General features: G+C 47.4%; 2 protein-coding genes and 1 non-coding gene across 5 annotated transcripts; 1 reads left to right on the plus strand and 2 right to left on the minus strand.

Moving 5' to 3' along the window:
* The first annotated feature begins 1,731 nt into the window (after nucleotides 1–1,731).
* On the plus strand, nucleotides 1,732–13,046 carry LOC109748575 (probable serine/threonine-protein kinase PBL17). 3 transcript variants are annotated; one of them, XM_045230888.2, is made up of 5 exons: nucleotides 1,732–2,189; nucleotides 2,309–2,445; nucleotides 2,894–3,053; nucleotides 12,041–12,176; nucleotides 12,254–13,046. In XM_045230888.2, the coding sequence occupies exons 3-5, from the start codon at nucleotides 2,946–2,948 to the stop codon at nucleotides 12,892–12,894; spliced, it is 885 nt and encodes a 294-aa protein (XP_045086823.1). In that variant the 5' UTR covers nucleotides 1,732–2,189; nucleotides 2,309–2,445; nucleotides 2,894–2,945; the 3' UTR covers nucleotides 12,895–13,046. The 3 variants fall into 3 exon arrangements, 2 of the variants coding, with proteins under 2 accessions (XP_045086823.1, XP_073361130.1); XR_012189580.1 differs by lacking the exons at nucleotides 1,732–2,189; nucleotides 12,041–12,176; nucleotides 12,254–13,046 and adding an exon at nucleotides 10,017–10,230 and having other exon boundaries at nucleotides 2,407–2,445; XM_073505029.1 differs by lacking the exons at nucleotides 1,732–2,189; nucleotides 2,309–2,445; nucleotides 2,894–3,053 and adding an exon at nucleotides 11,174–11,502.
* A 35-nt stretch (nucleotides 13,047–13,081) lies between these two features.
* On the minus strand, nucleotides 13,082–13,153 carry TRNAH-GUG (transfer RNA histidin (anticodon GUG)). The gene has a single exon. It is a non-coding gene; the product is annotated as a tRNA-His (tRNA).
* A 355-nt stretch (nucleotides 13,154–13,508) lies between these two features.
* LOC109748574 (protein APEM9) lies at nucleotides 13,509–17,245 on the minus strand. The gene is made up of 7 exons (XM_020307604.4): nucleotides 17,001–17,245; nucleotides 16,734–16,885; nucleotides 16,149–16,313; nucleotides 14,899–14,976; nucleotides 14,469–14,748; nucleotides 13,914–14,287; nucleotides 13,509–13,807 (listed from the first exon to the last, which is right to left on the minus strand). The coding sequence occupies exons 2-7, from the start codon at nucleotides 16,790–16,792 to the stop codon at nucleotides 13,678–13,680; spliced, it is 1,086 nt and encodes a 361-aa protein (XP_020163193.1). The 5' UTR covers nucleotides 16,793–16,885; nucleotides 17,001–17,245; the 3' UTR covers nucleotides 13,509–13,677.
* Between the last annotated feature and the right edge of the window lie 6,161 nt (nucleotides 17,246–23,406).

Genomic DNA, 23,406 nt, shown 5'->3' on the forward strand with positions numbered 1-23,406 from the left:
CTTGTTGTGTATTTATTTTTCTTAGATGAAAATCTTACACTAAGAAGTGGGGTCTCTCAGAAAATTATCATTGTTATTCTCCTTTTCATTCTTTGGGCTTTGTTTCTCAATATATGCTTCTACAAAAAAAGTAGATCGGCCCCATGTTTCCACCGTGTCGGGTGTCTCGGGTGGATCCAATCCCCCCAGCCTCCAGGGTCGCTGTCTCCTCTCTCCCTTCCCTCCGTCGTTGCTGGAGGACGCTAACGGGCTAAGCCTGGGCGGCCGACGATGATGGCGGAGGCTCCTGCCTTCACTGCATCGGTGGGTCATGCGGAATCTCCGGGCACATGGAGCATCGCCAAAACCAGCGCCCTGACCCCCGACGTTGGTTCGACACAAACACATGGGGAAGGGAACTGCATGTTACAATGTGAAAATGGCTAAGGAGACATCAGATCTACCTTCTTGGCTCGGAGGGTGTCAGGGTGGCGCACAACTCCCCCTATCGACACAAACACATGGGGAGGGGAACAAGACGAAGAGCGGGACGGTTGGCGGGGGTCTCCTCGGCGGTCCGTGGGGAAATACGATGTGAAGAACAGAGTGCGACATGACAAAGGTGAGATGGGCGTTATCTGGTTTCAATGGAGAGGGCTCCAGTGAAAAATGTCCCGCTATGGCGGGAAACAGAACGGGGAGGTGAGGGTTCGGCAGGGAAAGAGAAGGGTGCGTTGTGGGTGTGGGGTTTTTTGTTGGGCCCGCACATGTTAGAGATAACATGGTAGATAGTCTGGATAACCATATTTCTTCCTCACATATGGATATGTATGGATTTGAAGATGCCCTATTGTCCAGACGGTTGAATTTTGGGGAGTCTGTTAGATGTTCGTTTGATGTCCGTTCACACTCGAACGTAGGAGGGAGAAATGAGCTTCCACTTTAGAATTTAATTAATTAATTAATTAATTATATGCATTGTAGCCCGTAGCAACGCACGGGCGTTTTACTAGTTATTTATTAGGGACTAGTATAATGCCCGTGCGTTGCCACGGGCTTTTGAAATATTTAGGTTGAGTTGTATAAACATAATGCATGTTTAATTTCACATGTAGAGGAATGTGGTGCCTTGCCATGTGCTACGAAAATATTTTGCTAGAATTATGTAAACATAATGCATGTCAAATTTCACATGTAGAGACAAGATAGCACGGGCAAAGTTGGATATTTATTGAAGTCCAATTCGCTTACAATGTAGATTGCTCAAAAAAGATAAATTAATGATATCTACATATAGTGATGATCCAACTAAAATTCTATTATAAATTAATATCTAGTTGTTGTGCTTAAGAAATTCTCACACAATATTAAGAATTTGTCTTCAGTTTCATTCGCACAATATTTGAGCAAATATAATAAAGCATTCTTCCTCGGCTTATACACATCTTACACAAGCAACGTGTAACGAGAATACTTCATGTCAAAGGTCTTAAAATATGCAACGGAAAATACTCATGGTACTAACCGGACGAAGTAATTCTTTACCATTCCACCATAGCATAAAAAACATAATAGCCAGACACATCCTGCAATTTCCTAAATTATTATTATTTTAAAATAGTGATAACAAAAATAAATGCTTGTATTTTGAATATTGATGGTTTTTGTAGTACATTTCTCGGAAAAGTTACTTTCTATTGTTTCCAGGTTTACCCCTCGCTTACTCACTCACTCACCCACTCGCTCAGTCCCATCTTCACGCTCATTCCCCTCACTCACCCACTCCCCCAAATCCCTAGCCCGCGGCGGCGACGCACCTCCCCCTCACCTGCGTCGGCGATGCACCTCCCCCTCACCTGCGTTGGCGACTCAGCCGTGTCGCCGCCCTTCTCCCCAAGCGTCGCCTCCTCGCATTCTCGTCCGCGTCGCCTCTTCCTCTCGCCCGCATCCTCTGCATCACGGTCGAGCCAAAGTTGGTTGTTTTAGCGAGGTCGAGTTGGAGCCTGACGAGCGCGGGCACGGCGGCCTTGTTCTGCTCGACGACGGCGGCGACGGACGCTGGCGCTCCTCGTCGCCATCGACCTGCAAGGAGGAGCGTCGTGTTGGACGCTGCCATCCCAAACGCTGCTGGTGCTCCATCGCTTCTAAGTTCCTCGTCACCTGCTCCTAGGTCGCCCCCGAAGTCGAGCTCCCCACGCTCGACCTGCAAGGTTTGCATCCTTAATTTTCCCCACGTCTTTCCAATCTCTGGAGCCTATGATTTGGGGAAAAGCAAGGAGAGATTCTGGAGCTGATTGTGATTGTTGCTCTGGATGGAATATGGATGCAGATGTACTGTGGCCAAGAACTGCTCTCTGCCGCGTGAGTAGATTGGAAAGGCAAGGCGCAAGGAGCGATTGGAAAGGCTGCTGCTGCTCCTGGACGATGCAGCTCCTGATGCCACTACCCCTTGTCGATTCGGGCATGGTAAAGACCACTCGGTTGCACTACTCCATGTGTAGATGATTGAACTTGGGCGTGAGCATTTTGATGCCTCTAAATTCAGTAAATTCGGTACTCACAGGAGTACACTTTCAGTACTGTAGGAGTACATTCTGCCTAGAGTATTTGCACTACAGGAGTACTTTCAGTACAGTAGGTGTACTTGTATTGTTTCTTAGAGTATTACTTGGAGTAAACGTTGTAGTTTAACTGAAATCAACATTTCTGAAAATCATGTTTATCAATGGGTTGTATGTACTGAAATCAACATCTCTGAAATCATGTGTATCGTGCTGTAGTATTATTTTTGTCAGGATTTTAGTACTTTTGCTTGGCTCAAACCAAACTGATCAGATCCATGCCAGCGTACTTTGATTGATCTACTGGGCTCAAACCAAACATTTAGAGTATACTCCATGTTACTCCATTTCAGAGCACATTCTTGGAGTGGATCTGCATTTCAAATAGTTTACAAGTGGGAGTACATGGAGTACTACAGATTAAATCGAGGAGAAGATGGTCCCTGCTCCGTGATGATGCCGCCGTTACCTACGACTTCCTCAACCACCACCACCACGACTTCGTCGAACATGGTGAGTACTGAGTACTCCTCCAATGCTTGTACTCCTATCAATATTTACTGTTGTAATCATGGGGTAGTTAGCTACTGTAACATGTTTCCTAGTAGAATGCCCGTGCGTTGCCACGGGCATTTTAAATAATTAACTGGTTGCATATATAAGCATAAGACATGTCAAATTTTAAGCTAGGAATAGAAAGTGAGTCTAAAATTCCAAGCCTTGCAATATCATTGTCCTTGTTGATTCAAATTAGGCACTATAAATCTCAAAAAAAAAAACTCACCCTAAACTTTGTACTTAACCTGAAGAAAAAATTGCTTAGTTATTCTGATAATATTGCTTGTACAATTATGATAGTTAGGATAATCACCTAGGTATTTTTATTTTTGAAAGGAAAAAAGAAACAACAACAATCATGAGGCCCTTAAGAAATCATGACATGATCCTGAATCTGATCTGCTACAAGATATATCCTTCCTAATGTTCACATCTAGTGAGAAAAACTCCTACCCAACAATATACATATAATATAAACAACCATGTTTTTCCGTATTTGCTAAATAATCACGGGAACAGATGATGACTTGGGGCTTCAGGATCCAATAGTAAATATACAGGATCGACGCGACGAAGCTAGCGAAGAACATCGAGATGGTTCGAACGTATGATTTGTCTGGATTGTAAGGGAGTTTCGCGTGCCCGAATCCACAAACCCACACGTGCGCGCACATGCAGTCTTTGTCATCCTCACCTAATAGAAGCAACATACATGGCTATGCTGTTTTCGAGAACCTTTGCTTGAACAATCAGAGGAGACTGTAGCACCTCACAACAACGTAACTGCACGAGAAAGAGCTTACAACTGCATCCCCAATCACAAATTGCAAATCATGGCATTCGAAATGGGAGACTTAAAGTGCCGACGTATTATTTTGAACCTTTGAGTAGCTCTGTGGTAACAAAGGTGAAAAGATGGAAATGTAGTCAGTTCATTGTTAGACTCATTAACAATAGCAGAGATGGGTAAAAAGAGAGGCTACCTATAGTCCCCATGCCTGTCTGATTTACCTGAACAAAGGCTACATAAGGAAATATACCAACCCAGAACCTATGTGCACCAGCTTCGTACAAAGTTTCTGAAAATGTAGAGTAGAAAGAAAAGTCATTTGTCAGATACCAATCAACCTTTATTCTTAATTTGCATGGGATCTCCATTGCCTAGGTAACTAAACCAAGAAGTTAATATTCCAAACTTCTCCACCAAACTAAATCATTTTGGTAGCTTAATTCCGCTTTATAATTACAAGATTGATCAAGTAAGAGATGATTTTGAGTTAGCTTGTACTATTTCCTACATAATTCTCCCTGCAAATCGAATCAATCATCAATCAGAAAAAAGAAACAAGAGAATAGGATTATTTAGAAGGCCAGAAAAGCTTACTTGGTCCAACAAGCGGTAGTTGCCGGCCTGCTCCAAGGAGTCAAGCACCGTCACGCGAGCGTGTACAATGAGCACGATAACATCAACATCCCGGAGAAACGTGCTCTCCAACCTCATGGACCCACCAATTTCAGTTACATCGAAGAGATCAACCAAGTCAACGACCCTGCGGTGTTGATCCCGGTGATGGGATCATTTTTTTCTGGTGAACTTTTGTCTAGCAGCGAGAAGGTGGCAAGCTTGTCGTCCGAGAGGAAGGGTCACGACGGAGGTTGAAGACGCGGTGTATGACACTGTCGGCCGAGGTTGAAGATGTAGTCAAAAGCTGAGCGTCGATACGCAGCATGCCCTCTTCATTGCCGGTGCCCACCCGCGCCACCGCTCTACGGGTAGGATCCGTTTGTGGAGTGTGACAAGTGTCAGTCCATGGGCGTCACCGCGTCCTGGTCGTCCCTGCTGCCGTAGAGGAGTGGCCCTTCATGGCGAAAGGTGGACTTGGGCGGACGGGGTGAATCTTGGTGACGGTGGGCTCAAAGTATCTCTACTCCTGAACAATATATCCCATTGTAATGCTTCCTATGAAGTGAGTGAAAAAACAAAACTGAACATCAAGTCAATTACTTCAGATCTTGATACAAACAAAAGGTGCAATCTAACAGTACACAACTTATGAAATAAAGCGTGATGTCATAGTAATGGAAATAAGTATCTGGATAATGATGTGCCAAAAATGCATGCCAAAATAATCGACACGTCAGTCTACATAGAGTTATGCCATCATGGAGACCTTCAAATAAATTTCCCACAGTGAAACCATACTCTGACAACACAAGCTGGTAAAGAAAGATTAATTAGTAAATCACCAAATATTAAAAGGAACTTATAACCAAAACGCAAAATGTCAAAGTTCAGAACTATGTTGCATAGTTATTATTCTTTGGAGATAACGACAACGCTCGCTATCACCATACTTGTTGTTAATTCAGTTTGTAACCCATGGCTGACAGATGCATCAGGAGACCAGCTTCTCCATGCATGGCCTCAGCCAAAAAGGCTACAATTCAAGAAGACACGAACATGTTCATAAATAAAATTAACCACAGGTAGATGGATTCGGGCATCTTATACCATGGATCATTTTGCTGGCTAAATTTTACGTGGGCCTGGTCACAAAACAATGGTGGGGACGCACGCATGCACAGCAGCAGCTCTCGACCCCATCCCCTTCCTCCCGCTAGCCCGTCCCAACGCCTCCATCTGCAGCACCCCACCGTCGCCGCCACCCAACTTGCCATCCTACGCTGCTCGTCTTCACTCCGAACGGCCTCGCTCCGCCTCCACAACACCTCAGACGATTGCCGCATGGTGTCGCACCACAGATGACGCTGCAGTTCTCACATCCTGCCTCTGGTCCCCGTTCCATGCTCGCTCATTCTCCATGGCCACCACCGCGCTCGTGCTCCTGAGCTGCCGCCACCCCCTGACTGCTCTCTTCCTCTCTCTATTGATCTTGTGAGTCCATGGCTGGAAAGTCAAAAGCGTCTATCATTCTCGATTTACCGAGCCCATGGCATGAAAGTCTGACTACGTGTTTGGATCGAAGACAAACTTTAACTGATGGATTCTCTGACATTGCTCTCTGTTAGAAAACCCTAGGCCCGCATGATTAACTAAAATGCCCCATTCCTTAATCTTCTCCAACTTTATTATGCTATACATGTTACACTGAACATATTCACGGTCATGTCCGTAAATGGCTTAGATATTAAGGCAATATCTACTTTGATCCCAAGACTAAAGGTTTCATAATTCTATCCCTGGGAAAAGTAAAATCTTTATCTGAATGTAACATTATGTATGACTAATGTCTTAGAACTAAACAATCGCCTCGGAGCTAATGTCTAACCGAGGCGCTAATGTCTCTAATGCTCCATATATATCTTCCGACGCAAGATATGGGCGTCCTGACCCCAATGCCCAGATCATGAAGCATGCTTCTTCAATTGTTAAGATGGTATTTACAATGCCGCCGTTCTTTATCAGTGTAACTTTCTTGCTAGCAAATTTAACTGTAACGGTGTAACTGTCAAAACCCGAATGAGTATTGATCTCTTACATCAGTGTTTTCCAGCTCTTGCATATTTCACCTAGTTCAATTAACTCGATTTGCCACCCCCAAAGTAGCATCCCGAGAAGGTGAGCATCTCAGGCTCAAATATTTCATGGCTTATGTGTGAAGAAAATCCACTTGTATTACATAGTAACCACAAAAAACCAAACAAAGGTGGGAGGTGGGACGAAAGAAAACCCGGAACGGAGACAACCAAATGCTCCATTACCGAAAAAGGCTCGTGCCCCGCTTTATATATAAAGCAACGATCACCATACAAACCAACACATACAACTCACCCCACAACACACACAAGGCAAGATACAAGGGTGTATATGAACTGCTAGATCACCCCCATCCACTCCAAGCAACTACATGTAGGCAGGGATAGCACCACTTGTAGTCTCCGGAGACCTCAACCGTGAGCGAGTCACCGTGAAGAGAGAGAGAGAGAGAGAGAGAGAGAGAGAGCTGTGCACGACAAGCCGAACATTCCAAGGCGGTGCCTTCAAGAAGGGCACGACACAGGAGTACCGCCACCGCCCGATCCCAAGATCAAGGTTTCCTTCGGAGCAATCGGAGCATGTAGAGGAGCCGCGACGACGCCTTCAAGAAGGAGGCGCCGCCCATAGGCGACGTCGTCGTCGACTTGGCAGAGCCAAAGCAGGTTTTCACCCCGGGAAGTCCTCACAACCCCGAGGCGAGGCACAACAAACCAGGCCCGCCGGACCTACCCCTCCGGTTGTCGCACCCTGACCACCACACCCCCCGCACGGTCACGGCAGCTAGCTCACACCCGAGCCGTGAGCTCCGCCCATGAGCCCACGCCTCCCACCTCCAGGGCCGCCGCCCCAACACCCATGGTCCCGACACCATCCCCTACCGAAGCTTGCAGCCATGACAGGTAAAGAGAGGGGCGGGAAGGCACCTCCTTTCCTGCCCTTGGACGGTCCCCAGGTCCGAGGCCCACCCCCGGGCCGGCCGCACTCGGCCGCCACCGCCCCGTCCTGCCAGGCCGTGCAAGGACGAGCTCCCCGGTGCGCCACCTAACAGGAGGCAAGGATGGTTCCGTGGCCCTCCCGGCGTCGGATCCATCCCTCAACTGTGGCCATCACTGGGAAAGGTCCAGCCCTATGTCGCGACATGTGCAAGCTCAGCAGGGGCTGGATTGGAGCCGCACTCAGACCTGCGCCGTGGCTGGACAAGATGAATCTCACCAGCGGCCGCTATCCACCACCAGTGACCACACAGCCGGACGGCGAGGTGCAGCGGCAACCCAAGCCGCCGCCCGCCGAGCTCCCGCGCGTGCCGAGCCACCCAGGAAACAGCTGAGCCAGCGCAACCCGCGGGCGCAGCCGCTGCCAGATCTCGGCGCGCACAAACGCAGCCGTCGGCAACATCACAACCACCCCCCGCCGTAGAGCCACCCGCACGAGCACCTGGCCAGGCGTCGCCGCCCCACACTCAGATGCCACGCCGCCGTGCCCCCTGCTCGCACCGCGCCTTCGCCGGCCACGCCATCCTGCGCCACACGCGGCCACACGGTGAAGGGAAGACCCCCCCCCCCCCCCCCACACACACACACACACCGCCGGAGCCGACCGGGCTTCGCCCGGCCTTGCTCGCAGGCGGCGGCAGGGGAGGGGAGAAGGGGAGGAGGAGGGGGTCCCGGCGGCGACGGCGCTAGGGTTTCTCCCGTGACGCGTCGTGGGAGGAGGACGGAGGGGATCGTGTTCGGATTCATACTTCTCCCGGCTTTTATTTTCCAACTGCTCCATTAGGAGTAGAGATATGTCTAGATATATGATTGTAATATTCTAACATTACTTTATTTTCTTCCTTTACCTCACATTGTAAAGCCGAGACAAACAATGTGACCTCACCACCTCACCTAATCTCTGATCCCCACGGCAATTGGGTATCCCTATCCTCCTCTCACCACAAAGCAAAACTCAAAAGACAATGAAAAAGGGAGGGAACAAAAAATTCTCACTCATTGAAGTATCTTACCTAATTAGAGAAACTAAAAAAGGCCAAAAGGAAGTGTCCATTAAAAGGCTAGCAAGTACCATTATATCTAGCTCTCTTTCTGCAGCGCTTGCTGCAGAAGAGATGGGCTCCTAACAAACCTTCCCTCAAACAACAAAAAACAGATGACATGAGTAAACCTGTGGACTCTGTTTCGACAAAGCAGATACGTAGACGATGGTAATCTACTGTGAGGAGTGAGCTTTTCCACTGCTTGGCTTACAAATATTATAGAACTTTTTATTCTTTCAAGCATCCGTTCTAGTAGAATGCACGTGTACATACAGAACAATTTCTAACAGTTATTCACCCACATGTTTACCAGAATGTAAAAAAAGATAAAAGAAACTCTTAGAGCTAAAATGATCTCATGTAATCTAGGTAGTAGGTTTGCTCAGACTCACTATTTAGTTATTTTCCTTACAAACTAATTTTCAGTACTTCCATTTTTATGGGTGACTGGAGTATCAGTGATATTCTTAAAAGGTGCGTACTTCAGTCTAGCATATGAAACATCATCTGCCCCCTAAACATTTAAAAGCAAGTAAAATTTAATTTTGGGTGTATGGCCTAATTACCTGAGATCCTCCACAATGATTCAGTGCATAACCAAGCCCATATCTGGTTTGATAAATCTTCTATAGTTTCTTATCCCTGTTAACTGTGCCTGCCTTGCAACTCTGAATCTTCAACTACAACAACAATCAAAGCTTTGTCCTCAGATTGCTTTCAGTAACTACTGCAGAAATATCAGATGATGAGGCATGTGCATAACCACTAACTACACAATAATAAGCACACCAAAGAAAGCCACCTAGGAGTATGGCTGGATGAACACCTAATTTCACTGGAGCTGGTGCCCAGAACTTGATGAACGGAGACACCACAATGTAGGTCGCAACTTGAAAGAATTGTCTTATGAACACCTAATTTCACTGGAGCTTACCTTGAATGCATCTTTGTATGTCCTGTCATCTTACTCCAGGCAGTTAAAGCAAAAATTCCACAACTTTCACCCTGTCAATGAGAGGGCGGACTTCGAGAACCCTGTAGTTACACACAGATGAACTTTTTCATAGTCCCACGAAACGATAAGTAAAGAGAAGTTAAGTGTCCAACAGAACTTTTATAAAGAAATGTTTCTGATAGAAAACTGAAAGGAACTCTTAGATGTAGACTCCCAGGTCGTGCAACACACACACACACAACTTGTTGTGTTCCATTATTGCACCATCAACAATGTCCTTTATACTCTCACTAAGATTTTTGAACGCCTAGTCAGCCACCAAGGTGAGCAACCTAAACCATATGGTGTAACTCTTAGAGATATGGAATTAGCAGCTCCTAAGCGATTCTGTGCCAAGTTTTTTAAACAGTTATTTCTTGTCATTTTCAGACTGGGTGTCTGGCCTCCCATGCTCCAGGAAAGGAAGTCATGAGGTTGATGTATATGCACACTAAGCGGATCTGTTGGATCCCTATTTTGAACTCTATTCTGTATGTAGTGCCAGGTTTTTGAAAATAGGTACTGTGCGATTATTCTGAACTCTATTCTGGATGTAGTGCCAGGTTTTTGAAGATAGATACCTAATGCGATTATTCTGTATGAACTTGCAATACGTACTCCTGAACGGGGATCAGCGCCGGCTGAGAGGATGTGCGTGTCCAGAAGGGGATCGCCATCGGATCCTGGGCGCCGGCGTCTCCTTAACGGGATCGCGGCGCCGTCTCCTGAAGCGATCCTGAAGTAGATCGCCGTCTCCTGAAGCGATCCTGAAGCAGATCGTACGATGGACGGGCGGCGGCTTTGATGTGCGAGGGCGACGGCGAAGGTTAGGATCGCCCGCGGCACAGGGATGGATGTCCGGCGGGGGCGAAGGGGTGGATCGGGCGTGCGAAGGGCTGGTTGGCGGCGGAGAACGATCTGCTCGTAGGGTTTTTTTTGGTACGGGTTTTTTTCGCAGGAGGGTTGCGAGTTAACGGAGGTGGGAGGATGACGAAAAAATCCAGCGAAAATAAACCGCAGAGACTATTCATCAAGTCGTCCATTAGGAGTAGAGATTTTTGTTAGCACGTTGCGTTGTCACGCCATTGTCTCCGTGGACGCGTTGCTTCATTCATTCACGCCCCCGCCATTGTCGTTGGCGCGAAGGCCCGAAACAACAGACGTACGCGTGCCAAATTAAGGCAGCCCCAAAGGACCGTGCCCTCCGACCATTCCTCCCGTCACCTCTGTCCTCCCCTCCACATCTCTCCCGGCGCGTGGTCGGTCGGGGGCTGCCATTGGCCTCCGCCGCCACCGCCCGGACCACGTAAGTCGGCCGATCGCCCGATCAACTAACCAGCCTGCAGACCCCTACGCGCGCACGGTGTACGTGTCCCCATCTCCGAAAATGCACCGGTGGCTCATCGGGGGCTGCGGCGACATGCGCCCGCCCCGCCGCCGCATCCAAGAACCGCAAGTCCAAGGTACCTGCGTGCGCCGCCCACGTTCTCGGATCTTAGATTGCTCCGGCGTACGTGCACCATGCATGCATGCATGCATGCGCGCGCTCTAGAGTAACATTTGGGGTTTCCTTCGTGTAGAGGAGCCTCGGCCGCGTCGGCGCACGTCGTCCCCGCCGAAGCTGAGGAAGACGAGCTCGGAGCCGATTATGCTCTCCCTGCCCAAGGACCTGGCGGAGTTTCGAGCGATGTCTGTGTACGGGAACCTCAAGCTCTTCACGTACGACCAGCTCCGGCAGGCCACCGGCGACTTCAGCCCCACCCAGATCATCGGGGAGGGCGGCTTCGGCGTGGTCTACAAGGGTGTCGTTGGCGCTATGGTGGTCGCCGTCAAGCGGCTCAACCCGGAGGGCATTCAGGGCGACCGGGAGTGGCTGGTCAGTTTCTTTCTATCGACATACATCATCCATTATCACCATTGAATCTTTACGAAACCAAAACACGGGAAGTCGCCAAAAAAACTGCTTTGAAGAGAGTGAGTTTTCAATTTTTCACGCAAGATACAAATGGATTTTTACTTTTTTTAGTAAGGTTTCGAGATCTTTCTATGGTTCCGTTATGAAAATAGTGGAATCGGGCCTATGGAAAAAATGTTAGAATTCCTTTAACACGTGGTTTTCTTTTATAGGACACAAAATAATTGCTGCAAAATATTTTATGGATTGAGTCATTTTCATAAGAAAAGTGTAGGATTCTTACAACTAGTTCCTAGGATCTAGAAGAGCATCTGCACACACACAGAAATAATCCTTTGTACCGAAACTGAACTGAGTGTGATATACTCCCTCCGTACCCAAAATCAATACGAAATCGACGACACTTATTTTGGGGCGGAAGGAGTAGTGATGATTCTTGAGTTAACGATTTGATTGATTGTATATGGTGTCAAACTGTGGACTGTTTGTGTGCATGCAGACAGAGGTGAGTTGCCTAGGGCAGTACAGCCACCCGAACCTGGTGGAGCTCATCGGCTACTGCTACGACGACGACCACCGGCTGCTGGTGTACGAGTTCATGGCCAAGGGCAGCCTCGAGAACCACCTCTTCCGACGTACGCACGCCCACATCAACGATCAAACCCACTTCTCAATCCGTTAACTAACATGCCGCATGCATCGGATGGAGCAGGCGCGTGCACCCTGTCGTGGACGACCCGGGTGAGGATCGCGCTGGACGTGGCGAGGGGGCTGGCCTACCTCCACGGCGCGGCGCGGCCCATCATCTACCGCGACTTCAAGACCTCCAACATCCTGCTCGACGCCGACTTCGGCGCGAAGCTGTCGGACTTCGGGCTGGCCAAGGAGGGGCCGGTGGGCGGGAAGACGCACGTGTCCACCCGGGTGATGGGCACCTACGGCTACGCGGCGCCGGAGTACATGGCGACGGGGCACCTCACGGCGATGAGCGACGTCTACGGCTTCGGCGTTGTGCTGCTGGAGATGCTGGTGGGGCGGCGAGCGCTGGAGCCGAGCCTGGCGGGGAGGGCGGGCAACCTGGTGGACTGGGCGCGCCCGATCCTCATCCGGGGCAGGAAGCTGGAGAAGATCGTGGACGCCAGGATGGCGCAGCAGGGCGCCTACTCGGCGCGCGCGCTGGAGCGGGTGGCGAGGCTGGCGTACGACTGCCTCAGCCAGAACCCCAAGGTCCGGCCCGCCATGAGCCGGGTCGTGCTCGTGCTCGAGGCCGCGCTCGCCATCCCGCCGGAGGAGGTGGACGACGGCGATGGAGGCCGTGGCGGCGGCGACGCCTCTCCGACTCCGGGCCGGTGATCGATGTGTTGTACGCGATGTTGTGTATGTAGGTTTTTGTTTTGGTAACTGCGAGAGGTAGGTGTGTGTGGGTGCGTGTAAATTTAAATGTGGAGAGAAAGCGCGGTTTGTGGACGAACTACTCAAAATCGTTTTTTGTTCAAAAATAAAATGTGTTCGTGATGGATACAAAAAAAAGAAAGCAATGTGTGGCTGCTGGGATTCGAGCCCAGGTCTCCACGGCCACAACGTGGAATTCTCACCACTAAACTACAGCCACATTGTTGAACACATACCGATTCCCTTCGATAAATAGAAATCATAGGAGGCAATCCAAACGAACTTCAGTGCTGCTCCTTTCTTCCTGGGCAATCGACAATGATCCACCAGGTACATCGTGATCTATATTCCGTAGAATCATGTTACATATTGCTGGACCTTTTCGATGTGAAACATCTTCTCACTCTACATTATTTGTGAAACATGTGTAGGACGTACAGTAGATACGAGCAGAATGGGTGCATACAATTCTTCAGTCCAAGCTCACTTGATAGCTGCAACTTTACTGAAACTAAACCCGCCTGAACCAACAGAGCAAGAACAAAGCCTCTCAACTAAAATTCTCAAACCGGGGATGCCGATAAGAAACATTGCCATGAGCCCATGATGTATTTAACAGACTTGCTTTATATTCCAATACATTCATCAGTAGCACAAAAAACGACCAGTATCCCATATGTCCAACTTCAATTCCCGGTATTGCTAGTTACATGTTGGGATGGGTAACTACATTGTATCGGTGTATCACCAGCTTCCTCGAGGGGCTTGCGGCGTTTGTTGAACAGCCGCTAGTGGGTTCATCTGGACGGAGAAGGCGAGTTGGAGGGCGTCGAGGAACGCCCGTCGCAGGGACGAAGCATGTTGTAGTACAACCCTGTCCAGTGCAGATTTGTATGAAAAAACATTCAATTGCATCAGAAAACCGCAGAAGATGATCTGGATAGTTTGGAAGTCTGCAGCAGGTAGATAAAACCTTTTACCTTTTCAAGCCGGCGCCTTTCCTCCGTAGAACATAGACTGTCGAGAACAACAGCGAGAACAGAAGCATTAGCTTACCACTTGGTAGAACAATGTGCATTCTACCAAACTTTACGCGCACCGAATGGAACCACCAAAACATGGGATCAAAGTTATTTGCGACGCGCTGAAGGGAAGGCTCAATGGACTTTGGTAAGCCGTTTGTTTTCACATTGGGTGCACGTGTGGCGCTTGTCGGACCATCCTCGTGTGTTGCTGGTGTTGGGCCTTTGTCAGACGCGGGAAAGTTCCTCTCTGCTGATTGTTTTGCTCCTCTAGCAGTGGATGACTTTTCATTTGCAGCTGCTTGTAATGCATAAAGTTTTTCAAGTAGCTCCTGTATAAAAATTAAAGTAACAACTTAATGATGCAAACATATGAAAACTTAGGGCAAAATAAATGCAAAGACAACAGAATTCCACGATCAACATTTAAGAAAATAATATGAAAAATATGGGAAGTCCTAACTCAGCATGCTATAGTTATCTATAATTAACCTACTCCATCACAAAAATTACCTGTCGATCTTGCTCAATTAATTCTGCCTTCTCTACCCATGAGATGGCATTTTCAGGCTCACCAGAGGCAATGCTAAGGAATGTAACTGTATAAAATTCTACCACCTCCAAATACTCTTCAGTTGCCATAGTTGATGTAACAATCAGACCATTTGAAGATCTTTCCTGTTCTCCGTTCAAAACATAAACTTGATCATCTGTGTATCTCCATTTAGCAAGGAAGTCCTCAAAGATTGGTCGAAGGTCAGGCCCAGAACCTTCTGCCATTAGCATGGTAGCCCTATATGGAAGATATGTGTCAATGATACAGAAAGGAGGAACCACGAAGTAAAACCAAGAACACATGAGAATTCCATGTACGCCCAGATGCAGAGGCCGGGGGTCCTCCTCCTTTTCTAAAAAAAAAATGAGAATTCCATGTAACAGATACCCTGTCAGGAAAACCTTCACCGGTATTGATGCCACTGAACCATACATAGCTTTAAGCTGAACAAACATCTCAGTTGTCCTGGAACAGTTAGCATATGTGTTAAACATATATTAAAATAAAAACCAGGTACCAAAAATTATGCAAATGTTCTACACAATAATACCAAATGTCTATATCATCAGTATTTTAAGGACTTCATGATATAGCATATGGCTTTTCATAAGTATCCATATAAAAATAGCTGAATAAAGAACTTTCTATTCCACATATATATCATCTTCATTTGCCCGTTCCTAGGGAAGCTAGCAATTGAGGCACGTGTATGAATGTCCATTCATACGACACATCTGGTAATAAGCGAGACAGTTTAATTCCCAACGTGCATTTATAAGACACATTTGGTAACAAGTGAGACAGTTTAGTTCCCTTTTTTTATTAGGACTACTTTTAAGGTGGTTCTGGCAAAACAATGCATCATCATATATAGCTCGCAATGACGGTTTTCCTTTTGCAAATACATTAACCCCATTAAGAATTTTGCTATTTTAGCAGTATTAGATTCTGGTTGATCAACATCCTTATCTTGTTACAACACATTTACAGAAACTGGAAATTAATTAGAACAAATAGTAGCTTATCTATACCTATACCACTATATAGTGTGCGAATAACTTTGAATAACAACCATTGGATGAAGCCGATCTAACGGTGGAGACGTGGCAAATCCGAGTGTTGTTGACCGTTGGATCTTCTCATTACTTCACTGGATTCTTCTACGTGTACTATCTAGAACATTTTATGGTTGGGCTAAAGCCATATGGACATTTTGCACAAAATTTAAAGCACACTTCTACTTTATTCTAGCCTCTTCCATACTCAGACTCTCCTAACTTCTTTTTCTATCGAAACTATCATTCATTTTACTTCATATTCAAGTCTATGTACCTTCATAAATCATATTTATCTTTACAGATAGAACATTAGCTTTGAGATACCCAAAAAAGATACCTAGATAAAACACGCTCAGTATATTTTCCGTGATTTTTGTATGTTATACTTCATGCATATGTCTCACAATTTCATTTGCCGGCATAACTTGCCAAAAAGGATACCTAGATAAAACAGGCACAATATACTTTACAGTAACAATATGTCTATCTTTGTTTGTAGTTTGACTATATGAGCTCTCACGTGATATGCATGTATAACTTACTAGTATGCAACAAAAGGAGAAAAGAAATAGGATTTACCTTCTGAGCTCTTTAAGTGCTTGAACGAGTACAATTCCAACTAATTCGAGCATCTCCAAAAGCTCATCATCTTCGCACACTCTTTCTCTATTAGCCGCTCGAATTTGATCAGACACAGACAATGCAGTCAAAACCGCTTGGTCGAACGATCCGCTGACCAGATAGCTGAACCATGATAATTGCAACAGAGTAAGTGAACAAGTTCTTCTTTTTATCTCCCCCTTTGGAACCTTGCATGCTAAACGTAGACTAAAAATATGAATACACCATGGTCAACTACTTAAATAGTCATCGGCAATTACAAGAAAGGAAGTGCCAATTTCTACCTAGCAATTAGCATGGAAAGCATGTCCACTGACTGGTCTGAGTAAATCTTGCTACACTTCCAAAGTGAAGGAAATTGCATATCAGACTTTGCTGCTATTATGTTGTAGAAAGACAATTATAATTCATTCGTCTAATTACATGGTGGTGAGCAGGCAGGATGAACACGTATGCTAACAAGAACGACCACGAAGCACATGAATGAATATGAAACGAAGTGAGAGCAGAGCAGCGGGGCGGAGAGAGGAGGAGGAATCTTACCACTCGGCGTCGTCTATTTGCTTCCAGAGATCCGTTCCCTCGCCCGCTGAGGTCCCCATGGTTCCCGGTCCCCGCCTCCACCTCGCGAGTACGTTCCTAGCTCTTCCTTTCCACCCGCCGGAGTACGCCGGTCAGGGAGGAGACGCGCCGTGCTGCGGCGGGGAGAGGGAGTGGTGGTTAGGGACGGATTCAGCGGGGAGAGACGGAAAATTTGTTGGGATTGCGAACGGAGTGGATAGCTGATGCGGGGGGCGTTTCTGTACTCACCGGAAGAAAGGTTCCGGCACCTCGAGAGGGAGGAGGAGAGGAAGAATCGCTGGCGTCGGCGAGCTCCAGCGGCGGACGGGGCGGAGTGGAGCCAAGCGGTCGAAGTCGTCGGCGAGCTGCGACGGGGACGGCAGGCTCCGGTGGCGTCGTGCCCAGGCCGGCCTCCTGGGTAGAGTTGGAGCCGTCAGACGGGCGGGCGGCCCAATCGGGCCGAGCCGTGGAGTGTTGTCGTTCGATGGGCCTCTGTGTACAACCCATGTAACGGGTACCACCTATGTTTTTTTCGAGGGTACGCAAATTGCGTACCATAGCTTTATAGAAGAAGAGAAAATTAGTACATGACACCAACCGCTCGCTGCGAACAACGAGCGTAGCACAACAACACATCCGGCTATCCTCAGGACAGCCACACACGACATCACAACTACAACACGGAAAACCTGCCCAAAACCGAAACACCTCGCCGCGTCTTGATCGACACCGAACACCTCCGAAGAATAGCAACTCCAGCTTCCTTTGGGTTCATCCGTGACGACCATATATAGCGCCGGAGGAGAGCGGTCAGGGCCATGACGAACACCGGAGGAGCGCCAACAGGAAGCTCAGTCTCCTTGCATGATGCTCCCAACAGAGAAATGACGTCGCAGACGCCGCCAACATGCCGCTCCAGAGGACCAAGGCTTTCGCCCGGAGACAACTGCCAACACCAATCACGAGGGAGATGGCGACACACTCGACATCGCCTCCAGAGAGGGGAACGACACCCGCGGGTGCCATCGAGCCGGCCGCCCAAAAACCGGACAGGATTTTCATCCGTGACGTTGCGCATCTCCACTCCGACGAGGTAGGCAGCACCGTTCCTGAAGCCTCGCACCGCCGTCACCGCAGCAAATCCGTCAAAGCCGCAAAGCCGAGGTCCCACACCACCCGCACTGCCGAGAGAGCGTGAACCAGACCTCCACCAACATCGCCATCGAGGAGCAACCACAACCTCCAGCAGAGCAAAAGCCAGATCCGCTCCAACGGCATTCATCGACACCAAGAGACTGCCGCCAGATTGGATCTAGCCCGCCCCTCCAACCTCACTCTGGCGCCAACTCCACCGGGGCATCGCCGCGATCCCTCACACGGGGGCGGCCGGACGCCCGCTGCACGCCAGGACACCTTCCTGGCAGGGCCATCTCGGTGCCGCCGCCCCCATGGCTGTGTTGGAAATATGCCCTAGAGGCAATAATAAAATGGTTATTATTGTATTTCCTTGTTCATGATAATTGTCTATTGTTCATGCTATAATTGTATTAACTGGAAACCGTAATACGTGTGTGAATACATAGACCACAACATGTCCCTAGTAAGCCTCTAGTTGATTAGCTCGTTGATCAATAGATGGTTATGGTTTCCTGACCATGGACATTGGATGTCATTGATAATGGGATCACATCATTAGGAGAATGATGTGATGGACAAGACCCAATCCTAAGCATAGCACAAGATCGTGTAGTTCGTTTGCTAAGAGCTTTTCTAATGTCAAGTATCATTTCCTTAGACCATGAGATTGTGCAACTCCCGGATGCCGTAGAAATGCTTTGGGTGTACCAAACGTCACAACGTAACTGGGTGGCTATAAAGGTGCATTACAGGTATCTCCGAAAGTGTCTGTTGGGTTGGCACGAATCGAGACTGGGATTTGTCACTCCGTATGACGGAGAGGTATCTCTGGGCCCACTCGGTAATGCATCATCATAATGAGCTCAATGTGACTAATGAGTTAGCCACGGGATCATGCGTTACGGAACGAGTAAAGAGACTTGCCGGTAACGAGATTGAACAAGGTATAGGGATACCGACGATCGAATCTCAGGCAAGTAAACATAACCATAGACAAAGGGAATTGCATACGTGATTGATTGAATCCCCGACATCGTGGTTCATCCGATGAGATCATCGTGGAACATGTGGGAGCCAACATGGGTATCCAGATCCCGCTGTTGGTTATTGGCCGGAGAACGTCTCGGTCATGTCTGCATGGTTCCCGAACCCGTAGGGTCTACACACTTAAGGTTCGGTGACGCTAGAGTTGTTATGGGAAATAGTATGTGGTTACCGAAGGTTGTTCGGAGTCCCGGATGAGATCCCGGACATGAAGAGGAGCTCCGGAATGGTCCGGAGGTGAAGATCGGTATATTGGACGAAGGGTATTGGAGTCCGGAATTGTTCCGGGGGTACCAGGCTATGGCCAGCTTGTCCGAAAGGGGTTTCGGAGGCCCCGACAAGCGTTGGGGGGCCTTATGGGCCAAGGGGAAGGGGCAAACCAGCCCACTAAGGGGCTGTGCGCCCCTCCCAACCCCTCTCACGTAACCAGGAGAGGTGGGGGCGCCACCCCTAGGGCAGCCGCCCCTCCCGGCTTGGGGGGCAAGTTTCCTAGGGGGTGGGGGCGCCCAAACCCATCTAGGGTTTCCCCTGGCCGCCGCCTCCTCCTCTAGATCCATATAGAGGGGCCGTCCCCCTCTCCCCTTCCCCCTATATATAGTGAGGGGGTGGGAGGGCAGCCATACCCTTCCCTTGGCACAGCCCCTTCCTCCTCATACATCTCCTCCTCCTCCGTAGTGCTTGGCAAGCCCTGCCGGAAACCACGAGCTCCATCGCCACCACGCCGTCGTGCTGCTGGAGTTCTCCCTCAACTTCTCCTCTCCCCTTGCTGGATCAAAAAGGAGGAGACGTCCCCGGGCTGTACGTGTGTTGAACGCGGAGGCGCCGTCCGTTCGGCGCTAGATCGGATCTTCCGCGATTTGAATCGCCGCGAGTATGACTCCATCAACCGCATTCTTGTAACGCTTCCGCTTAGCGATCTTCAAGGGTATGAAGATGCACTCCCTCTCTCTCGTTGCTAGCATCTCCTAGATTGATCTTGGTGACACGTAGGAAAATTTTGAATTATTGCTACGTTACCCAACAGTGGCATCATGAGCTAGGTCTATGCGTAGATTCTGTGCGCGAGTAGAACACAAAGTAGTTGTGGGCGATGATTTGTTCAATTTGCTTGCCGTTACTAGTCTTATCTTGATTCGGCGCCATTGTGGGATGAAGCGGCCCGGACCGACCTTACACGTACTCTTACGTGAGACAGGTTCCACCGACTGACATGCACTTGATGCATAAGGTGGCTAGCAGGTGTCTGTCTCTCCCACTTTAGTCGGATCGGATTCGATGAAGAGGGTCCTTATGAAGGGTAAATAGCAATTGGCATATCACCGTTGTGGCTTTTGCGTAGGTAAGAAACGTTCTTGCTAGAAACCCATAGCAGCCACGTAAAACATGCAACAACAATTAGAGGACGTCTAACTTGTTTTTGCAGGGTATGCTATGTGATGTGATATGGCCAAAAGGATGTGATGAATTATATATATGTGATGTATGAGATTGATCATGTTCTTGTAATAGGAATCACGACTTGCATGTCGATGAGTATGAGAACCGGCAGGAGCCATAGGAGTTGTCTTAATTTATTGTATGACCTGCGTGTCAATGAAAAACGCCATGTAATTACTTTACTTTATTGCTAACCGTTAGCCATAGTAGTAGAAGTAATAGTTGGCGAGACAACTTCATGAAGACACGATGATGGAGATCATGATGATGGAGATCATGGTGTCATGCCGGTGACGAAGGTGATCATGCCGCGCCTCGAAGATGGAGATCAAAGGCGCAAGATGATATTGGCCATATCATGTCACTTTATGATTTGCATGTGATGTTTGTCATGTTTACATCTTATTTTCTTAGAACGACGGTAGCATAAATAAGATGATCCCTCACTAAAATTTCAAGAGATGTGTTCCCCCTAACTGTGCACCGTTGTGAAGGTTTGTTGTTTCGAAGCACCACATGATGATCGGGTGTGATAGATTCTAACGTTCGCATACAACGGGTGTAAGCCAGATTTACACATGCGAAACACTTAGGTTGACTTGACGAGCCTAGCATGTACAGACATGGCCTCGGAACACAAGAGACCGAAAGGTCGAACATGAGTCGTATAGTAGATACGATCAACATGGAGATGTTCACCGTTGATGACTAGTCCGTCTCACGTGATGATCGGACACGGTCTAGTCGATTCGGATCATGTATCACTTAGATGACTAGAGGGATGTCTATCTAAGTGGGAGTTCATTAAATAATCAGATGAACTTAATTATCATGAACATAGTCAAAAGGTCTTTGCAAATTATGTCATAGCTTATGCTTTGGTTCTACTGTTTAAGATATGTTCCTAGAGAAAATTTAGTTAAAAGTTGATAGTAGAAATTATGCGGACTGGGTCCGTAAACTGAGGATTATCCTCATTGCTGCGCAGAAGGCTTATGTCCTTAATGCACCGCTCGGTGTGCTGAACCTCGAGCGTCGTCTGTGGATGTTGCGAACATCTGACATACACGTTTTGATGACTACGTGATAGTTCAGTGCGTAATGCTAACGGTTTAGAATAGAGGCGCCAAAGACGTTTTTGAAACGTCGCAGAACATAGGAGATGTTCCAAAGACTGAAATCGGGATTTCAGACTAGTTCCCACGTTAAGAGGTATGAGACCTCTGACAAGTTTCTTAAGCCAGCAAACTAAGGGAGAAAAGCTCAATCGTTGAGCATGTGCTCAGATTGTCTGAGTACTACAATCGCTTGAATCGAGTGGGAGTTAATCTTCCAGACGAGATAGTGATGGTTCTCCATAGTCACTGCCACCAAGCTATTAGAGCTTCATGATGAACTATAACATATCAAGGATAGACATGATGATCCTTGAGCAACTCGCGATGTTTGACACCGCGAAAGTAGAAATCAAGTAGGAGCATCAATTGTTGAGGGTTAGTAAAACCACTAGTTTCAAGAAGGGCAAGGGAAAGAAGGGATACTTCATGAAACAGCAAATCAGTTGCTGCTCTAGTGAAGAAACCCAAGGTTGAACCCAAACCCGAGATTAAGTGCTTCTGTAATGAGGGGAACGGTCACTGAAGCAGAACTACCCTAGATACTTGGTAGATGAGAAGGCAGGCAAGGTCGACAGAAGTATATTGGATATACATTATATTAATGTGTACTTTACTAGTACTCCTAGTAGCACCAGGGTATTAGATACCGGTTCGGTTGCTAAGTGTTGGTAACTCGAAATAAAAGGCTACGGAATAAACGGAGACTAGCTAAAGGTGAGATGACGATATGTGTTGGAAGTGTTTCCAAGGTTGATGTAATCAAACTTCGTATGCTCCCTCTACCATCGGGATTGGTATTAAACCTAAGTAATTGTTATTTGGTGTTTGCGTTGAGCATAGACATGATTGGATTATGTTTATCGCAATACGGTTATTCATTTAAGGAGAATAATGGTTACTCTGTTTATTTGAATAATACCTTCAATGGTCTTGCACCTAAAATGAATGGTTTATTGAATCTCGATCGTAGTGATACACATGTTCATGCCAAAAGATATAAGATAGTACCACATACTTGTGGCACTGCCATTTGAGTCATATTGGTATAAAACGCATGAAGAAGCTCCATGTTGATGGATCTTTGGACTCACTCGTTTTTGAAAAGATTGAGACATGCGAACCATGTCTATTGGTAGATATGCATGAAGAAACTCCATACAGATGGATCGTTTGCAGTCACTTGATTTTGAATCACTTGAGACATGCAAATCATAACACATGGGCAAGATGACTGAAAGGCCTCGTTTTCACTAAGATGGAACAAGAAAGCAACTTGTTGGAAGTAATACATTTTGATGTGCGCAGTCCAATGAGTGCTGAGGCATGCAGTGGATATAGTTATGTTCTTACTTCACAGATGATTTGAGTAGATGCTGAGTATATTTAATTGATGAAACACAAGTCTGAATTATTGAAAGGTTCAAGTAATTTCAGAGTGAAGTTGAAGATCGTCGTGACAAGAGGATAAAATGTCTGTGATATGATCATAGAGATGAATATCTGAGTTACGAGTTTGGCACACAATTAAGACATTGTGGAAATTGTTTCACAACTAATACCGCCTGGAACACCATAGTGTGATGGTGTGTCCGAACATCATAACTGCACCCTATTGGATATGGTGCATACCATGATGTCTCTTATCGAATTACCACTATCGTTTATGGGTTAGGCATTAGAGACAACCGCATTCACTTTAAATAGGGCACCACGCAATTCCGTTGAGACGACACCGTATGAACTATGGTTTAGAGAAACCTAAGCTGTCGTTTCTTAAAAGTTTGGGGCCGCGACGCTTATGTGGAAAAGTTTCAGGCTGATAAGCTCGAACCCAAAGCGGATAAATGCATCTTCATAGAATACCCAAAACAGTTGGGTATACCTCCTATTTTAGATCTGGAAGCAAAAGTGATTGTTTC

Source organism: Aegilops tauschii, chromosome 7 (genome assembly GCF_002575655.3).
Source record: "Aegilops tauschii subsp. strangulata cultivar AL8/78 chromosome 7, Aet v6.0, whole genome shotgun sequence".
Taxonomy (NCBI): domain Eukaryota; kingdom Viridiplantae; phylum Streptophyta; class Magnoliopsida; order Poales; family Poaceae; genus Aegilops; species Aegilops tauschii.